Below are 17223 nucleotides of genomic sequence, written 5' to 3' on the forward strand. Positions count from 1 at the left end.
GACATAGCTAGCATATAGCACATGTTTCATCTCCCTTCAGCGGTTTGATTTATTGCCTGGTTTATGAGATCCTTAAAGGGGACAACTCAAAAGTTATTTGTCGTACTGAGAATTGATCGGTGGACTACCAGGCCTAAATGTCTACTCCCAGTGTGGACACTGGTTTACCTAAAGAGGCTATGGTTGTGAAGAAGGGCTGCTGCTTCTGAGGAAATTTGGGAGGGTGTAGGAGAAGAGGAGCTGCGCCAGAATCTAAGTTGTCTAAACAAGACTTGATCTACATCAAGCTCACAAATTATTTAGTGTGTATGTGTGCCCTTACTCCACAATGGTCCTGTCACCACAGGTCTCTACTGTGCCTAGTCCCGTCACCACAGGTCTCTACGGTGTGTGGTCCCGTCACCACAGGTCTCTACGGTGTGTGTGGTCCTGTCACCACAGGTCTCTACCTGTCACCACAGGTCTCTGGTGTGTGTGGTCCCGTCACCACAGGTCTCTACGGTGTGTGGTCCCGTCACCACAGGTCTCTACTGTGTGTGGTCCTGTCAACACAGGTCTCTACTGTGTGTGGTCCTGTCAACACAGGTCTCTACTGTGTGTGTGGTCCCGTCACCACAGGTCTCTACTGTGTGTGTGGTCCCGTCACCACAGGTCTCTAGTGTGTGTGTGGTCCCGTCACCACAGGTCTCTAGTGTGTGTGTGGTCCCGTCACCACAGGTCTCTAGTGTGTGTGTGGTCCCGTCACCACAGGTCTCTAGTGTGTGTGGTCCCGTCACCACAGGTCTCTAGTGTGTGTGGTCCCGTCACCACAGGTCTCTAGTGTGTGTGGTCCCGTCACCACAGGTCTCTACTGTGTGTGTGGTCCCGTCACCACAGGTCTCTGGTGTGTGTGGTCCCGTCACCACAGGTCTCTAGTGTGTGTGTCCCGGGTCCCCCGTCACCACAGGTCTCTGTGTGTGTGGTCCCGTCACCACAGGTCTCTAGTGTGTGTGGTCCCGTCACCACAGGTCTCTACGGTGTGTGTGGTCCCGTCACCACAGGTCTCTACGGTGTGTGTGGTCCCGTCACCACAGGTCTCTGGTGTGTGTGGTCCGGTCTCTACGGTGTGTGTGGTCCCGTCACCACAGGTCTCTGGTGTGTGTGGTCCGGTCTCTACGGTGTGTGTGGTCCCGTCACCACAGGTCTCTACTGTGTGTGTGGTCCCGTCACCACAGGTCTCTAGTGTGTGTGGTCCTGTCACCACAGGTCTCTACTGTGTGGTGTGTGGTCCCGTCACCACAGGTCTCTAGTGTGTGTGTGGTCCCGTCACCACAGGTCTCTAGTGTGTGTGTGGTCCCGTGGTCCTAGTGTGTGTGTGGTCCCGTCACCACAGGTCTCTAGTGTGTGTGTGGTCCCGTCACCACAGGTCTCTAGTGTGTGTGTGGTCCTGTCACCACAGGTCTCTAGTGTGTGTGGTCCCGTCACCACAGGTCTCTACTGTGTGTGTGGTCCCGTCACCACAGGTCTCTACTGTGTGTGTGGTCCCGTCACCACAGGTCTCTAGTGTGTGTGGTCCAGTCACCACAGGTCTCTACTAGGCAGCAGCAGGACAGTGTTTATATACTGGATTGTACAGAATTCTGTTATCTGATCCAGCGCGGATGTCAGTGTTGGAGCCATTACGGCCCCGGGGTGGCCTGGAGCCATTACGGCCCCGGGGTGGCCTGGAGCCATTACGGCCCCGGGGTGGCCTGGAGCCATTACGGCCCCGGGGTGGCCTGGAGCCATTACGGCCCCGGGGTGGCCTGGAGCCATTACGGCCCCGGGGTGGCCTGGAGCCATTACGGCCCCGGGGTGGCCTGGAGCCATTACGGCCCCGGGGTGGCCTGGAGCCATGGCCCCGGGGTGGCCTGGAGCCATTACGGCCCCGGGTGGCCTGGAGCCATTACGGCCCCGGGGTGGCCTGGAGCCATTACGGGGGTGGCCTGGAGCCATGTCTTGATGTGGCCTGGAGCCATTACGGCCCCGGGGTGGCCTGGAGCCATTACGGCCTGGATGTCTTGATGTGATTACTGGTACTGCACCTTTGACTTGCTCTTTGTTGTTTCACCAGGAAGTAGTATAATTATCTTGTTTCGGTGCTCCAATACTCCTGACTGTATATATTTTTCAGCACCCACTTAGATGTTCCATGCCATTAACATTTACATTTAAGTCATTTAGCAGACGTCCCAGAACACTTCTCTGACCACACATTAGATACACATTAGATAGTATCTATTGATGTTAGTAAACTGTTGAGGAATTTTTCCAGTGTTGCACATGTTTTCTGTACTAAATGAGGAAATGTCTTCTCTTACTGAAACAGTGAGAACACTTCCCTTGACCAAAACGTCTGTCTCTGGCCCTGTTTCTGTGTTCAGTCACTGACCCACTCCTTCTCTCCCTCCAGGTAGTGTGGTGTCCAGAACAGATCCAGCCCTGTGGGCCATACGAGACCAGACCTGGAGAGCAGGCCCAGGCCGCCACCAGAGACCACCACCATGTCTTACCAGCCTGCGCCTGCTCCTTAACACCCTGTCCCCCCAGCCCCTCTCACCATCCCCCTCCCTCCCTGTGGATGCCCCCCTGCCTGGTGGAGGAGGAGCCTCCTCTGGTGGGGAGATGAGCCTGCAGCAGCTGAGGGGGGATCGGGGGGGTTCTGGGTCTGAGAGGGACCTCCACTCAGCAGCCTCCTCCATCAGCCTGCCCTCCGTCAGGAAGGCCCCCAAGAAGAGACGCCTCTCCCTGCGCTCGCTGTTCAGCCGGCGCCACCGTGGGGATCGAGACCCCAAGAGGAAATCACAGGACTTACAGGTAGGCGGTGTGGACGGGATCGCCAGCGTGGAGAGCATCCATTCAGAGATATGTCATGGAGACAAGACCTCAACGCTCTCCGCCCCCGTTGTGGCCTCTTCCTCCTCTGAGTTCCTGGAGTGTCCTCTCTGTCTCCTCCGCCACGCCAGAGACCGTTTCCCTGACATCATGACCTGCCACCACCGCTCCTGTGCGGATTGCCTGCGCCAGTACTTACGTATAGAAATCAGTGAGTCTCGCGTCAACATCAGCTGTCCAGAGTGCTCTGAGCGGTTCAACCCCCACGACATCCGCATCATCCTGGGAGACCAGCCCCTCATGGAGAAGTACGAGGAGTTCATGTTGAGACGATGGCTGGTGGCCGACCCTGACTGCCGCTGGTGCCCCGCCCCTGACTGCGGGTAAGAGACACACATTTACATTTACATTTAAGTCATTTAGCAGACGCTCTTATCCAGAGCGACTTACATAACTTTCCTTCACTTTGAAAATGTGGAGTAGGTTGTGTCGATCGGGTAAGAGACACACCTCACGGCAATAGGCAGAGTTCATTATCAGTCATTACGGTTAATTTGTATTTCTATTTATTATGCCAAGGCAGCAGCAGCTACTCTTCCTGGGGTCCGGCAAAATTAAAACGGTTATATATGATGAAGTCAATCTGTCCTCTACTTTGAGCCAGGAGAGATTAACATGTATATTATTAATGTTAGCTCTCTGTGTACATCTATGGGCCAGCCATGCTGAATACATAGACACTTTACTGAAAGCCAGTGGCATGTCTTTAGTAAAGATTGAAAAAAAGTAAGGGGCCTAGACAGCTGCCCTGGGGAATTCCTGATTCTACCTGGATTATGTTGGAGAGGCTTCCATTAAAGAACACCCTCTGTGTTCTGTTAGACAGGTAACTCTTTATCCACATTGAATGTCCTCCCCTATAAGCGTGCTGAAAGTCTGTTGTCAATTTGAATTACTGTTAAATAGCATTGTATCTGATCAAACCATTTTTTCCCAGAAGTATACTAAGGGTTGGTAACAGGCTGATTGGTCGGCTATTTGAGCACGTAAAGGGGGCTTTACTATTCTTAGGTAGTGGAATGACTTGAGCTTCCCTCCAGTTCTGAGGGCACACACTTTCTAATAGGATGAAATTGATGATATGGCAAATAGTGGCAATATCGTCCACTATTATCCTCAGTAATTTTCCATCCAAGTTGTCAGACCTAGGTTGCTTGTCATTGTTAATAAAGAACAATAATGTTCTTGAACAATAATGTTTTTCACCTCTTCCACTCTCACTTTACGGAATTGAAAATGACAATTCTTTCATAATTTGGTCAGATATACTTGAATGTGTAGTGTCAGCGTTTGTTGCTGGCATGTCATGCGTAAGTTTTCTAATGAACACTTCTTTAAAGTAGAAATATCCATCGTTTTTGTGATGAATCTGAATCTGATTCAATGAATGATGGAACTGAGTTTGCCTTTTTTCCCCAAAATTTAAGCTTTTTACTAGATTTCGTTGTCACTTATCTTTGTTTCATAGTGGAGTTTCTTCTTGGGTGCATGTTTATTAGTAACTGGGATAAGCAATTACATAACTGTGAAGTTGTAACGTCTGGTTGCTCATTACACCACGGACCAACAGATATTCTTTCATCAACATATGAATCACTACGAAACTTATTGTATGACCTCTTGTACACTATATTAGGCCCAGCCTGACCTCTTATACACTATATTAGGCCCAGCCTGACCTCTTATACACTATATTAGGCCCGGCCTGACCTCTTGTACACTATATTAGGCCCGGCCTGATCTCTTATACACTATATTAGGCCCAGCCTGACCTCTTATACACTATTAGGCCCAGCCTGACCTCTTATACACTATTAGGCCCAGCCTGACCTCTTGTACACTATATTAGGCCCAGCCTGACCTCTTGTACACTATATTAGGCCCAGCCTGACCTCTTGTACATTATATTAGGCCCAGCCTTTGGAACTGTGGTTTTCCTAGATATGGCTACTATATTGTGATCACTACAGCCCACGGATCTGGGTGCTGCTTTACAGCTGATGTCTGCAGCATTCGTAAAGGTGTGATCACTACATGTTGATGATTTCCTTCCTGTGTTTGTAACTACCCTGGTAGGTTGACTGACAACCTGAACCAGGTTGCAGGCACTTGTTACGGTTTGAAGGTTTTTCTTGAGTGGGCAGCTTGCTGAAAGCCAGTCAAGGTACATGTTTTAACAACTTTTCTGGGATGCTTGCTTGTTTTCATAGCAGAAGTAGATATTCTCATGTGATTTGAACATCTTGGCCATGTTCTGTTATAATCTCCACCCGGCACAGCCAGAAGAGGACTGGCCACCCCACACATTCAATCTGTCATTCTCATTGAAAGCCAGTCTAAGAAGTGGAGAATCTGTTCTATCAATGAGAATGACAGATCTATAACAAATAGCCAGTCTAAGAAGTGGAAATGTCATTCTCATTGATAGAACAGATTCTCCACTTCTTAGACTGGCTTTCAATGAGAATGACAGATCTACACTGAGTGTACAAAACATTAGGAACAAGTTCCTAATATTGAGTTGCACCCCCTTTTGCCCTCAGAACAGCCTCAAATCGTCTGGGAATGGACTCGACAAGGTGTCGAAAGCGCTCTACAGCGATGCTGGCTCATGTTGTGAAACATCTTTCCACCACTCCCCTGGATAACCACCAAGCCTTGGGGTGATATAGAACATGGTCATGCTCTGATCCTATATATCTCCTATTGTTCTATACTAGTTTTCTTTATTATCCCAGCAGCACCTATGTTTTTAAGGATCTGCGTATGACCACAAACTTTGGAGATTCCATATCTCCATAGTTTTGTGAACAGGAAGTTCCCTGCTGCAGTATGTCTCCTAGTTCTGTGCTCAGTTCTTTTGCTGCCAGTTGTTCTCTGTGTATCATCCAATGTGTCCATATGGCAGAAACACATTCATAACTAGTGCAGAGGCCTAATCATCCCCTGTGCTGTTTCATGCTCCCGAATCGTGAGACAGAACAATATGTCCTCATGAATAGCATCCGGTGACGTGTTCAGTCAACAAAAGTCAATGCATGGTCATCTGGGCCCTCACAGCTAGCGTCCATTTGGAGACCAAAATCTGGGGAGTTTGAGTCATTCAGTCAGTTTTCTCTTGATTGTTAGCAATAGCATACATTCTTTGTGTTTTCTGACAAAGGTATTGGTGTGAGTTTCTGTCCCTCTGCCTCCACACACACATTGTTTTCACCATATCAATTGCAGCTGGTAATACGTAGGCTATCATTGTAAATAAGAATGTGTTCTTAACTGTCTTGCTTAGTTAAATAACATTCAAAAAGTGTCTGCAATATGGTGTAGTTTCATAGTGTAGCTAGTCATTCACCATGGGAATGATTCAATAGTGTGTGGTTTCATAGTGTAGCTAGTCATTCACCATGGGAATGATTCAATAGTGTGTGGTTTCATAGTGTAGCTAGTCATTCACCATGGGAATGATTCAATAGTGTGGTTTCATAGTGTAGCTAGTCATTCACCATGGGAATGATTCAATAGTGTGGTTTCATAGTGTAGCTAGTGATTCACCATGGGAATGATTCAATAGTGTGTGGTTTCATAGTGTAGCTAGTGATTCACCATGGGAATGATTCAATAGTGTGGTTTCATTTCAGTCATTCACCATGTGATTCAATAGCTAGTGATTCACCATGGGAATGATTCAGTAGTGTGTGTTTCATACTGTAGCTAGTGATTCACCATGGGAATGATTCAATAGTGTGTGGTTTCATAGTGTAGCTAGTGATTCACCATGGGAATGATTCAAGTGAAATGGTCAAGTGCAGTGTTTCCCATGATCTCCGGGTTCTCTGTTTGAATTTTATTGAAATGTAAAAGATGATTTAGATTTAAGGTTAACCACGTTACATTGATTTTGAGGTAGAAAGACGATATAGATATAACGTTACACAAAAGTATGTGGACAGATCTTGAAATTAGTGGATTTGGCTATTTTAGTCCCCTCAGCAATATTCCAACACAGTTCTACTTTTCCTGGTTGTCCTGTAAAGGAAACGGTAAAACACTTGATACTGGAGGTCGACCGATTTTTATGATTTTTCAACGCCGATACCGATTATTGGAGGCCAAAAAAGCCGGTGCCGATTTTTAAAATGCAGAAATTTTTATACACATTTTTGTAATAATGACAATTGCAACAATATTGAATGAACACTTATTTTAACTTAATATAATACATATGGGCTTTTGGATGAGTGTTCTTAAGGTGATTCCACAGGTTGGTGGTATGTTTTGATTTAGCCGTTGCTGACCCCATGCTGACCCCATGCTTACATCTTTATCACAAATAAGACGCCTTGCTTTCCTTGGTGCCAATTCCATGTAATAGTCCCACTGGTGCTCTGCTTTTCTCTGCCATCTGTACAACACACACACACACACACACACACACACACACACACACACACACACACACACACACACACACACACACACACACACACACACACACACACACACACACACACACACACACACACACACACACACACACACACACACACACACACACACACACACACAGCTCTGAAGTGACAATGATACTGAAGAGTCTGCTTAGGAGACAAATACTCTCAACTGTTTGAATAAAAATAGAGCTAAAGTTACCTGTGATGAATGTTGAAAACAAAACTGTAATTTCTATATGCAGGAAATCCTATTTTAATAATGGACATGGTAAGAATTGACTACCAAGGTGCGAGTCATAATTCCCATGACACCTTCTAGCTAAATCTGAAAAGCGGTTCCTTCATTTATTCCATAGGATGTTTTTAGATCGATTTCAAATAAGGTCTGTGTTTTGTGTAGGCTTACACCACCTTGCCAATGTTATAACTGTGTAGATATCCTTAGGACAAGGTACCTCTGAACCATAATTAGCTAAATATATGCCAAGATTTTAAAAAATTGTAGTGGATTTATGAAAATATGTTGACAAACGTTACCTTATCCTAGTGAGATCTACACGCGTATCAAAACGCTGAGGCGGTTTAAACCGGAACGAAACACAGACCTTATTGGAAGTAGATCAAGACATTCTCTATGGAAGAGATGAACGGTAAAATAACGAAGGAACCTCTTTCAAGTTCAGCCGCAAGTTATTACAGGAATTATAACGCGTCGACTATTTCTCTCTAAACCATATACCTTTGACTATTGCAAGCCTGCTGCTGCCTACCACCCCTCAGTCAGACTGCTCTATCAAATATCAAATCATAGACTTAACTATAAACACACAGAAATACGAGCCTTAGGTCAAATCCGGAAACTATCACCTCGAGAACAAAACGTTTATCCCGTTCCGTATTTTATCTAACGGGTGGCATCCATGAGTCTACATATTGGGGCGGCAGCGTAGCCTAGTGGTTAGAGCGTTGGACTAGTAACCGGAAGGTTGCGAGTTCAAACCCCCGAGCTGACAAGGTACAAATCTGTCGTTCTGCCCCTGAACAGGCAGTTAACCCACTGTTCCCAGGCCGTCATTGAAAATAAGAATATGTTCTTAACTGACTTGCCTGGTTAAATAAAGGTAAAATTATTATAATTAAAAAAATATATATATTCCTGTTACATTGCACAACCTTCAATGTTATGTCATAATTACGTGAAATTCTGGCAAATTAGTTCGTAAAGAGCCAGGCGGCCCAAACTTTTGCATATACCCTGACTCTGCGTGCAATGAAGGCAAGAGAAGTGACACAATTTCACCTGGTTAATATTGCCTGCCAACCTGGATTTATTTTAGCCAAATATGCACGTTTAAAAATATATACTTGTGTATTGATTTTAAGAAAGGCATTGATGTTTATGGTTAGGTACACATTGGAGCAACGACGGTCGTTGATAATTTTTTTATAAGATAATTTTAATGCTAGCTAGCAACTTACCTTGGCTTACTGCATTTGCGTAACAGGCAGCCTCCTCGTGAGGCAGGTGATTAGAGCGTTCAACTAGTTAACTGTAGGGTTGTAAGATTGGAACCCCCGAGCTGACACGGTAACAATCTGTCGTTCTGCCCCTGAACAAGGCAGTTAACCCACTGTTCCTAGGCCGTCATTGAAAATAAGAATTTGTTCTTAACTGACTTGCCTAAAGATAAAATAGAGGTGTAAAAAAATCTGCCCTAATTAATCGGCCATTCCGACTAATCGGTCGACCTCTACTTGACACGCACATAAATGAAGCGATTATTTTTGCTGGGGTCTCGGGTCCGATGGGGTTAAGAGGCTGTAAATAGGGTAACTTCAATTTGATGTAAATGGGTTAAACCTGTGTGTTAATCCCCGCCAGATCAATATTTTTTTGCCTCCCCCCTTCTCCCCAATTTCAATCGTTACATTTACATTTAAGTCATTTAGCAGACGCTCTTATCCAGAGCGACTTACAAATTGGTGCATTCACCTTATGACATCCAGTGGAACAGTCACTTTACAATAGTGCATCTAAATCTTAAAGGGGGGGGGGTGAGAAGGATTACTTATCCTATCCTAGGTATTCCTTAAAGAGGTGGGGTTTCAGGTGTCTCCGGAAGGTGGTGATTGACTCCGCTGTCCTGGCGTCGTGAGGGAGTTTGTTCCACCATTGGGGGGCCAGGGCAGCGAACAGTTTTGACTGGGCTGAGCGGGAGCTGTACTTCCTCAGTGGTAGGGAGGCGAGCAGGCCAGAGGTGGATGAACGCAGTGCCCTTGTTTGGGTGTAGGGCCTGATCAGAGCCTGGAGGTACTGAGGTGCCGTTCCCCTCACAGCTCCGTAGGCAAGCACCATGGTCTTGTAGCGGATGCGAGCTTCAACTGGAAGCCAGTGGAGAGAGCGGAGGAGCGGGGTGACGTGAGAGAACTTGGGAAGGTTGAACACCAGACGGGCTGCGGCGTTCTGGATGAGTTGTAGGGGTTTAATGGCACAGGCAGGGAGCCCAGCCAACAGCGAGTTGCAGTAATCCAGACGGGAGATGACAAGTGCCTGGATTAGGACCTGCGCCGCTTCCTGTGTGAGGCAGGGTCGTACTCTGCGGATGTTGTAGAGCATGAACCTACAGGAACGGGCCACCGCCTTGATGTTAGTTGAGAACGACAGGGTGTTGTTCAGGATCACGCCAAGGTTCTTAGCGCTCTGGGAGGAGGACACAATGGAGTTGTCAACCGTGATGGCGAGATCATGGAACGGGCAGTCCTTCCCCGGGAGGAAGAGCAGCTCCGTCTTGCCGAGGTTCAGCTTGAGGTGGTGATCCGTCATCCACACTGATATGTCTGCCAGAGATGCGATTCGCCACCTGGTCATCAGAAGGGGGAAAGGAGAAGATTAATTGTGTGTCATCTGCATAGCAATGATAGGAGAGACCATGTGAGGTTATGACAGAGCCAAGTGACTTGGTGTATAGCGAGAATAGGAGAGGGCCTAGAACAGAGCCCTGGGGGACACCAGTGGTGAGAGCGCGTGGTGAGGAGACAGATTCTCGCCACGCCACCTGGTAGGAGCGACCTGTCAGGTAGGACGCAATCCAAGCGTGGGCCGCGCCGGAGATGCCCAACTCGGAGAGGGTGGAGAGGAGGATCTGATGGTTCACAGTATCGAAGGCAGCCGATAGGTCTAGAAGGATGAGAGCAGAGGAGAGAGAGTTAGCTTTAGCAGTGCGGAGCGCCTCCGTGATACAGAGGAGAGCAGTCTCAGTTGAATGACTAGTCTTGAAACCTGACTGATTTGGATCAAGAAGGTCATTCAGAGAGAGATGGCGGGAGAGCTGGCCAAGGACGGCACGTTCAAGAGTTTTGGAGAGAAAAGAAAGAAGGGATACTGGTCTGTAGTTGTTGACATCGGAGGGATCGAGTGTAGGTTTTTTCAGAAGGGGTGCAACTCTCGCTCTCTTGAAGACGGAAGGGACGTAGCCAGCGGTCAGGGATGAGTTGATGAGCGAGGTGAGGTGAGGGAGAAGGTCTCCGGAAATGGTCTGGAGAAGAGAGGAGGGGATAGGATCAAGCGGGCAGGTTGTTGGGCGGCCGGCCGGCCGTCACAAGACGCGAGATTTCATCTGGAGAGAGAGGGGAGAAAGAGGTCAGAGCACAGGGTAGGGCAGTGTGAGCAGAACCAGCGGTGTCGTTTGACTTAGCAAATGAGGATCGGATGTCGTCGACCTTCTTTTCAAAATGGTTGACGATGTCATCTGCAGAGAGGGAGGAGGGGGGGGGGGTGGAGGATTCAGGAGGGAGGAGAAGGTGGCAAAGAGCTTCCTAGGGTTAGAGGCAGATGCTTGGAATTTAGAGTGGTAGAAAGTGGCTTTAGCAGCAGAGACAGAGGGGGAAAATGTAGAGAGGAGGGAGTGAAAGGATGCCAGGTCCGCAGGGAGGAGAGTTTTCCATCTCCGCTCGGCTGCCCGGATCCCTGTTCTGTGAGCTCGCAATGAGTCGTCGAGCCACGGAGCGGGAGGGGAGGACCGAGCCGGCCTGGAGGATAGGGGACATAGAGAGTCAAAGGATGCAGAAAGGGAGGAGAGGAGGGTTGAGGAGGCAGAATCAGGAGATAGGTTGGAGAAGGTTTGAGCAGAGCGAAGAGATGATAGTATGGAAGAGGAGAGAGTAGCGGGGGAGAGAGAGCGAAGGTTGGGACGGCGCGATACCATCCGAGTAGGGGCAGTGTGGGAGGTGTTGGATGAGAGCGAGAGGGAAAAGGATACAAGGTAGTGGTCGGAGACTTGGAGGGGAGTTGCAATGAGGTTAGTGGAAGAACAGCATCTAGCATTACTGCAATTCCCCAACGGGCTTAGGAGGCGAAGGTCGAGTCATGCGTCTTCCGTAACATGACCAGCTAAACTGCGCTTATTAACACCCTCTTGCTTAACCCCAAGCCAGCCGCACCAATGTGTCGGAGGAAACACCGTTCACCTGACGACCGGGGTCAGCCCTGCCCGCCACAAGGAGTCGCTAGAGTGCGATGAGCCAAATAAAGCCCCCCCCCCCCCATCGCCCCTGGTGTCCTTCTGCAGTACTGATTCTAACCGAAACCTCTGGGACTAATGGCCACCATTTTTGTTTTTGTTCTCCTTTCCCCAGGTATGCAGTCATTGCCTTTGGCTGTGCCAGCTGTCCTAAGATCACGTGTGGGCGTGATGGGTGTGGCACAGAGTTCTGTTATCACTGTAAACAGCTGTGGCATCCCAACCAGACGTGTGATGCCGCCCGGCAGCAGAGAGCCCAGAGCCTGAGGCTACGCACCTTCCGTTCTTCATCTCTCAACTACAGCCAGGAGAGTGGTGCTGCAGGTAACACTCACTCACGGCTCATACCGCTTCACGGCTCATACCTCCTCACGGCTCATACCTCCTCACAGCTCATACCACCTCACAGCTCATACCTCCTCACAGCTCATACCTCCTCACGGCTCATACCTTCTCACGGCTCATACCTCCTCACGGCTCTTATCAGTTCACACAGAGGATGAATCTGATCTGTCCGTTCCTTCTCTCTCACCGTCACCAGCTGATGACATCAAGCCCTGTCCGCGCTGCGCGGCTTACATCATCAAGATGAACGACGGCAGCTGTAACCACATGACCTGCGCCGTGTGCGGCTGTGAGTTCTGCTGGCTCTGCATGAAGGAGATCTCTGACCTGCACTACCTGAGGTGAGGGGCTGACAAACAACAACCATGTCTTCAACTAACTCTCACACTTGTCTTGCCTGTACGGATTGAGTTTTATTTGTAATGCCTGTGATATGTGGTTGTTTTACCTACCTCATAGGCGTTACATTCAATTAAGTCACTTTGGATCAGAGCGTTTAATACATGACCAATGTTAGAACCACTAAACACACTGATTGGTACCTATGCTCTTCTGTTGCTCATTAGAAAAAAACAGATTTGTATTTTTGTCCAAGATAACTCAAGACATCTGTAATAAATGTTGGAAATTTTTGTCGGATGTTTTAGTAGAACAGTTTGACTTCGGACCAAGGTGTTTGATGCAGTATTTCTCAACCTGTTAGCTTCTGGAAACAAAGATGTGTGGGTCTGTCTATTGGATGGAGAGCAAACACTGCAGCTGCTCTCCCCATGTTAGTGGACAAATGGACCCAACCTTCATTTACATATTGTGTGACGCCGTGATGTTCCAAACTCCATTTTAGACTAGACAGACTTTATGACAAAGGATCCTATTTACACTTTGTAGTACATTCTACCCTAGAATAACTCTCTCTCTCTCCCCAGCCCATCAGGGTGGTGTTGTAATGTCCTCTCTCTCTCCCCCAGCCTGTCAGGATGGTGTTGTAATGTCCTCTCTCTCTCTCCCCAGCCTGTCAGGATGGTGTTGTAATGTCCTCTCTCTCTCCCCCAGCCTGTCAGGATGGTGTTGTAATGTCCTCTCTCTCTCCCCAGCCCGTCAGGATGGTGTTGTAATGTCCTCTCTCTCTCTCCCCCAGCCTGTCAGGATGGTGTTGTAATGTCCTCTCTCTCTCTCCCCCAGCCTGTCAGGATGGTGTTGTAATGTCCTCTCTCTCTCTCCCCCCAGCCCGTCAGGATGGTGTTGTAATGTCCTCTCTCTCTCTCCCCAGCCTGTCAGGATGGTGTTAATGTCCTCTCTCTCTCCCCCCAGCCCGTCAGGATGTACCTTCTGGGGTAAAAAGCCATGGAGCAGGAAGAAGAAGATTCTGTGGCAGCTGGGCACGCTGGTGGGCGCACCGGTGGGCATCGCTCTGATCGCTGGCATCGCCATCCCCGCCATGATCATAGGCATCCCTGTGTACGTGGGGAGGAAGGTGAGTTTGGACACAGGAATAGTTTAGAACCTTCTTTTTTTTAGGAATGTGTATAGATGACCCTCAAAAGCCACTGACGCGCACAGCGACAACCAGCTAAAGGAATCTGATTTTTTCAATGTGCTACTAGTACAGAGGGAAACAGGGAGGTATTTCATACAGCCGTTGCTACCAATGCTACTGCTGCTTTAAAGAGAGAATCTTTAATTGCGATGTATATTACTGGACTTATAAATTCATTATATACAGTACCTTCAGAAAGTGTTCACACCCCTTAACTTTTTCCACATTTTGTTGTTTCAGCCTGGATTAAAGAGATGTCTCACCCATCTATAACACAATACCCCATAATGAGAAAGTGAAAATGTGTTTTTAGACATTTTTGCCAATTTTATTGAAAATGAAATGCAGAAATATATCATTTACGTAAGTATTCACATGCCTGAGTCAATAAAAAATGACCTTCGGTAGCGATTTAATGAGGAGTTTTTCTGGGTAAGTCTCAGAGCATTGTAGATCTGGGGCCTCATTTATCAATATTGAGTAATGCTACTTACGAAAGAATTTAGAATGGTCGTACGCATAGAAAAAGTGTCCTATGAGAGCCATACGCACACCGGTAGCAGAGAACCATTGAAATACCAATTGTTCTCAGCCTCAATGCTCATGCACAGCCTTGGCTATTTGCATTTTGAAATGCCCCCAAATTAAGCATATGGTCCAAATCATCCCTTTAAATTATGTTGGGAATATACAACGCCGTTTCATTAATTCTTTATTTTATGAAATTGAAATAGAGGCGCTAGTGTCAGAGGTTGAGTACAACCAAAAGTTTTTTTTTGTCTCGCTCAGTTGTGGCTTGACCAGTAGAAATAAAACCATAGCTACAATGTAGTTCCACCTGGCCACCACATTCAGCCAAAGCTACAACATAGTTCCACATGATGCAGCCACCACATTCAGCCAAAGCTACAACATAGTTCCACCTGGCCACCACATTCAGCCAAAGCTACAACATAGTTCCACATGATGCAGCCACCACATTCAGCCAAAGCTACAACATAGTTCCACCTGGCCACCACATTCAGCCAAAGCTACAACATAGTTCCACCTGGCCACCACATTCAGCCAAAGCTACAACATAGTTCCACATGATGCAGCCACCACATTCAGCCAAAGCTACAACATAGTTCCACATGATGCAGCCACCACATTCAGCCAAAGCTACAACATAGTTCCACCTGATGCAGCACCACATTCAGCCAAAGCTACAACATAGTTCCACCTGATGCAGCCACCACATTCAGCCAAAGCTACAACATAGTTCAACCTGATGCAGCACCACATTCAGCCAAAGCTACAACATAGTTCCACCTGCAGCCACCACATTCAGCCAAAGCTACAACATAGTTCCACATGATGCAGCCACCACATTCAGCCAAAGCTACAACATAGTTCCACATGATGCAGCCACCACATTCAGCCAAAGCTACAACATAGTTCCACATGATGCAGCCACCACATTCAGCCAAAGCTACAACATAGTTCCACCTGGCCACCACATTCAGCCAAAGCTACAACATAGTTCCACATGATGCAGCCAGCACATTCAGCCAAAGCTACAACATAGTTCCACATGATGCAGCCACCACATTCAGCCAAAGCTACAACATAGTTCCACATGATGCAGCCACCACATTCAGCCAAAGCTACAACATAGTTCCACATGATGCAGCCACCACATTCAGCCAAAGCTACAACATAGTTCCACATGATGCAGCCAGCACTATGCTTGAAATATGGAGTGTGGTTCTCAGTGACTACGCACCTTCAGTGTTGGATTTGTCCCAAACAGAACACTTTGTATTCAGGACAAAAAGTTTATTGCTTTGCCACATTTTTTTGCAGTATGACTTTAGTGCCTTGTTGCAAACAGGATTCATGTTTTGAAATATTTTTATTCTGTACAGGCTTCCTTTTCATTCTGTCATTTAGGTTAATATTGGGGCGTAACTGTTGTTAATCCATCTTCAGATTTCTCCTATCACTGTCATTAAACTCTGTTTTAAAGTCACCATTGGCCTCATGGTGAAATCCCCAATGGGTTTCCTTCCTCTCCGGCAACTGACTCAGGAAGGACGCCTGTATCTTTATTTTGACTGGGTGTATTGACACACCATCCATTCCCAGTTCTCGGAAGGTCATGTGACTGTCCCAACTACATCAGTCTCCAGATGGTTCTACTGTCTGCACAGCCTAAGTCTGTTTTTTTTGTGTTTTTGTTTTGCCATTTTAGGAGATGAGATTAGAACCATTGATTAGATAAAGTATTCTACACCAGGGTTCTGAGACTCTAGAATCTATGACGTGGAGTAGTGTCAGACGGCAGACTGTCTATATATATGCCATTTAGCAGACGCTTTTATCCAAAGCGACTTACAGTCATGTGTGCATACATTCTACGTATGGGTGGTCCCGGGAATCGAACCCACTACCCTGGCGTTACAAGCGCCATGCTCTACCAACTGAGCTACAGAAGGACCCTATGGTGGGAGTAATGGCCAACATGGTGTAGGATGCACCTGCAGAGCACTACGGGGGGGGTTTGAAACCGAACCAGTGTATGGGATCCAACCAGGGTTGGTGCTGGACAATGTGACCGGCAAGATTTTTAATTGACCGGCAAGATTTTTAATTGACCGGACATTTGAGAAATTGACCAGACATACATATGCATTGGATGGGTAAAACATTAGAGCATCCAGCCACGGTTCTCAATCGCATTTAGGGTGATTGTAAATCATCTTAAAATAATAGAATATAGGGTTTTATTGAAAAGCATAACATTGCCCATTGCATCTTCATCCCTGCTATAAATCATAAACGATTATCACTTAAAGGTAAAACATTCAGCTCAGAAGAACAAGCCACCTACACTGTAATAAAACACAACCTAGAAATATATTTGTCTAATATCACGTGTGAACGACCTGTCCTATAAACCATCTGTATCAACATTTCAAGAAATTAATAACAAAACAGCTGTTTTCAAATTCAATCTCGGCCTCGTTTAATTTAGTTTAGGCATGAATATTTTAAATGAGGCTATTAAATTCAACTGTAAATTAACGTCAGATTTGAGTTTTCGTAGCAGGCAAGGAAAAGGGTTAGGTTTAGCTAAATTAATTTGAACTGCCGTGCCTTGTCATGTGATACCCAGTTGAAGTCAGAAGTTGACATACACTTAGGTTGGAGTCATTAAAACTTGTTTTTCAACCACTCCACACATTTCTTGTTAACAAACTATAGTTTTGGCAAGTCGGTTAGGACATCTACTTTGTGCATGACACAAGTCATTTTTCTAACAATTGTTTAGAAAGATTATTTCACCTATAATTCACTGTATCACAATTCCAGTGGGTCAGAAGTTTACATAGTCTAAGTTGACTGTGCCTTTAAACAGCTTGGAAAATTCCAGGAAATGATGTCATGCCTTTAGAAGCTTCTGATAGGCTAATTGACA

At 46.8% G+C, this 17223-nt stretch overlaps 1 protein-coding gene across 1 annotated transcript in view; it reads left to right on the forward strand.

Moving 5' to 3' along the window:
- The first annotated feature begins 2317 nt into the window (after positions 1 to 2317).
- Positions 2318 to 17223, forward strand: part of rnf19a (ring finger protein 19A, RBR E3 ubiquitin protein ligase) — a 38788-nt gene continuing 23882 nt past the window's right edge. The window contains exons 1-5 of the mRNA XM_046361238.1: positions 2318 to 2327; positions 2432 to 3236; positions 11997 to 12205; positions 12423 to 12567; positions 13538 to 13700. Of these exons, the coding sequence (XP_046217194.1) occupies positions 2318 to 2327; positions 2432 to 3236; positions 11997 to 12205; positions 12423 to 12567; positions 13538 to 13700 (1332 nt within the window). The remainder of the gene's footprint in view (positions 2328 to 2431; positions 3237 to 11996; positions 12206 to 12422; positions 12568 to 13537; positions 13701 to 17223) is intronic.

This window comes from Oncorhynchus gorbuscha, linkage group LG09 (genome assembly GCF_021184085.1).
Source record: "Oncorhynchus gorbuscha isolate QuinsamMale2020 ecotype Even-year linkage group LG09, OgorEven_v1.0, whole genome shotgun sequence".
NCBI lineage: Eukaryota > Metazoa > Chordata > Actinopteri > Salmoniformes > Salmonidae > Oncorhynchus > Oncorhynchus gorbuscha.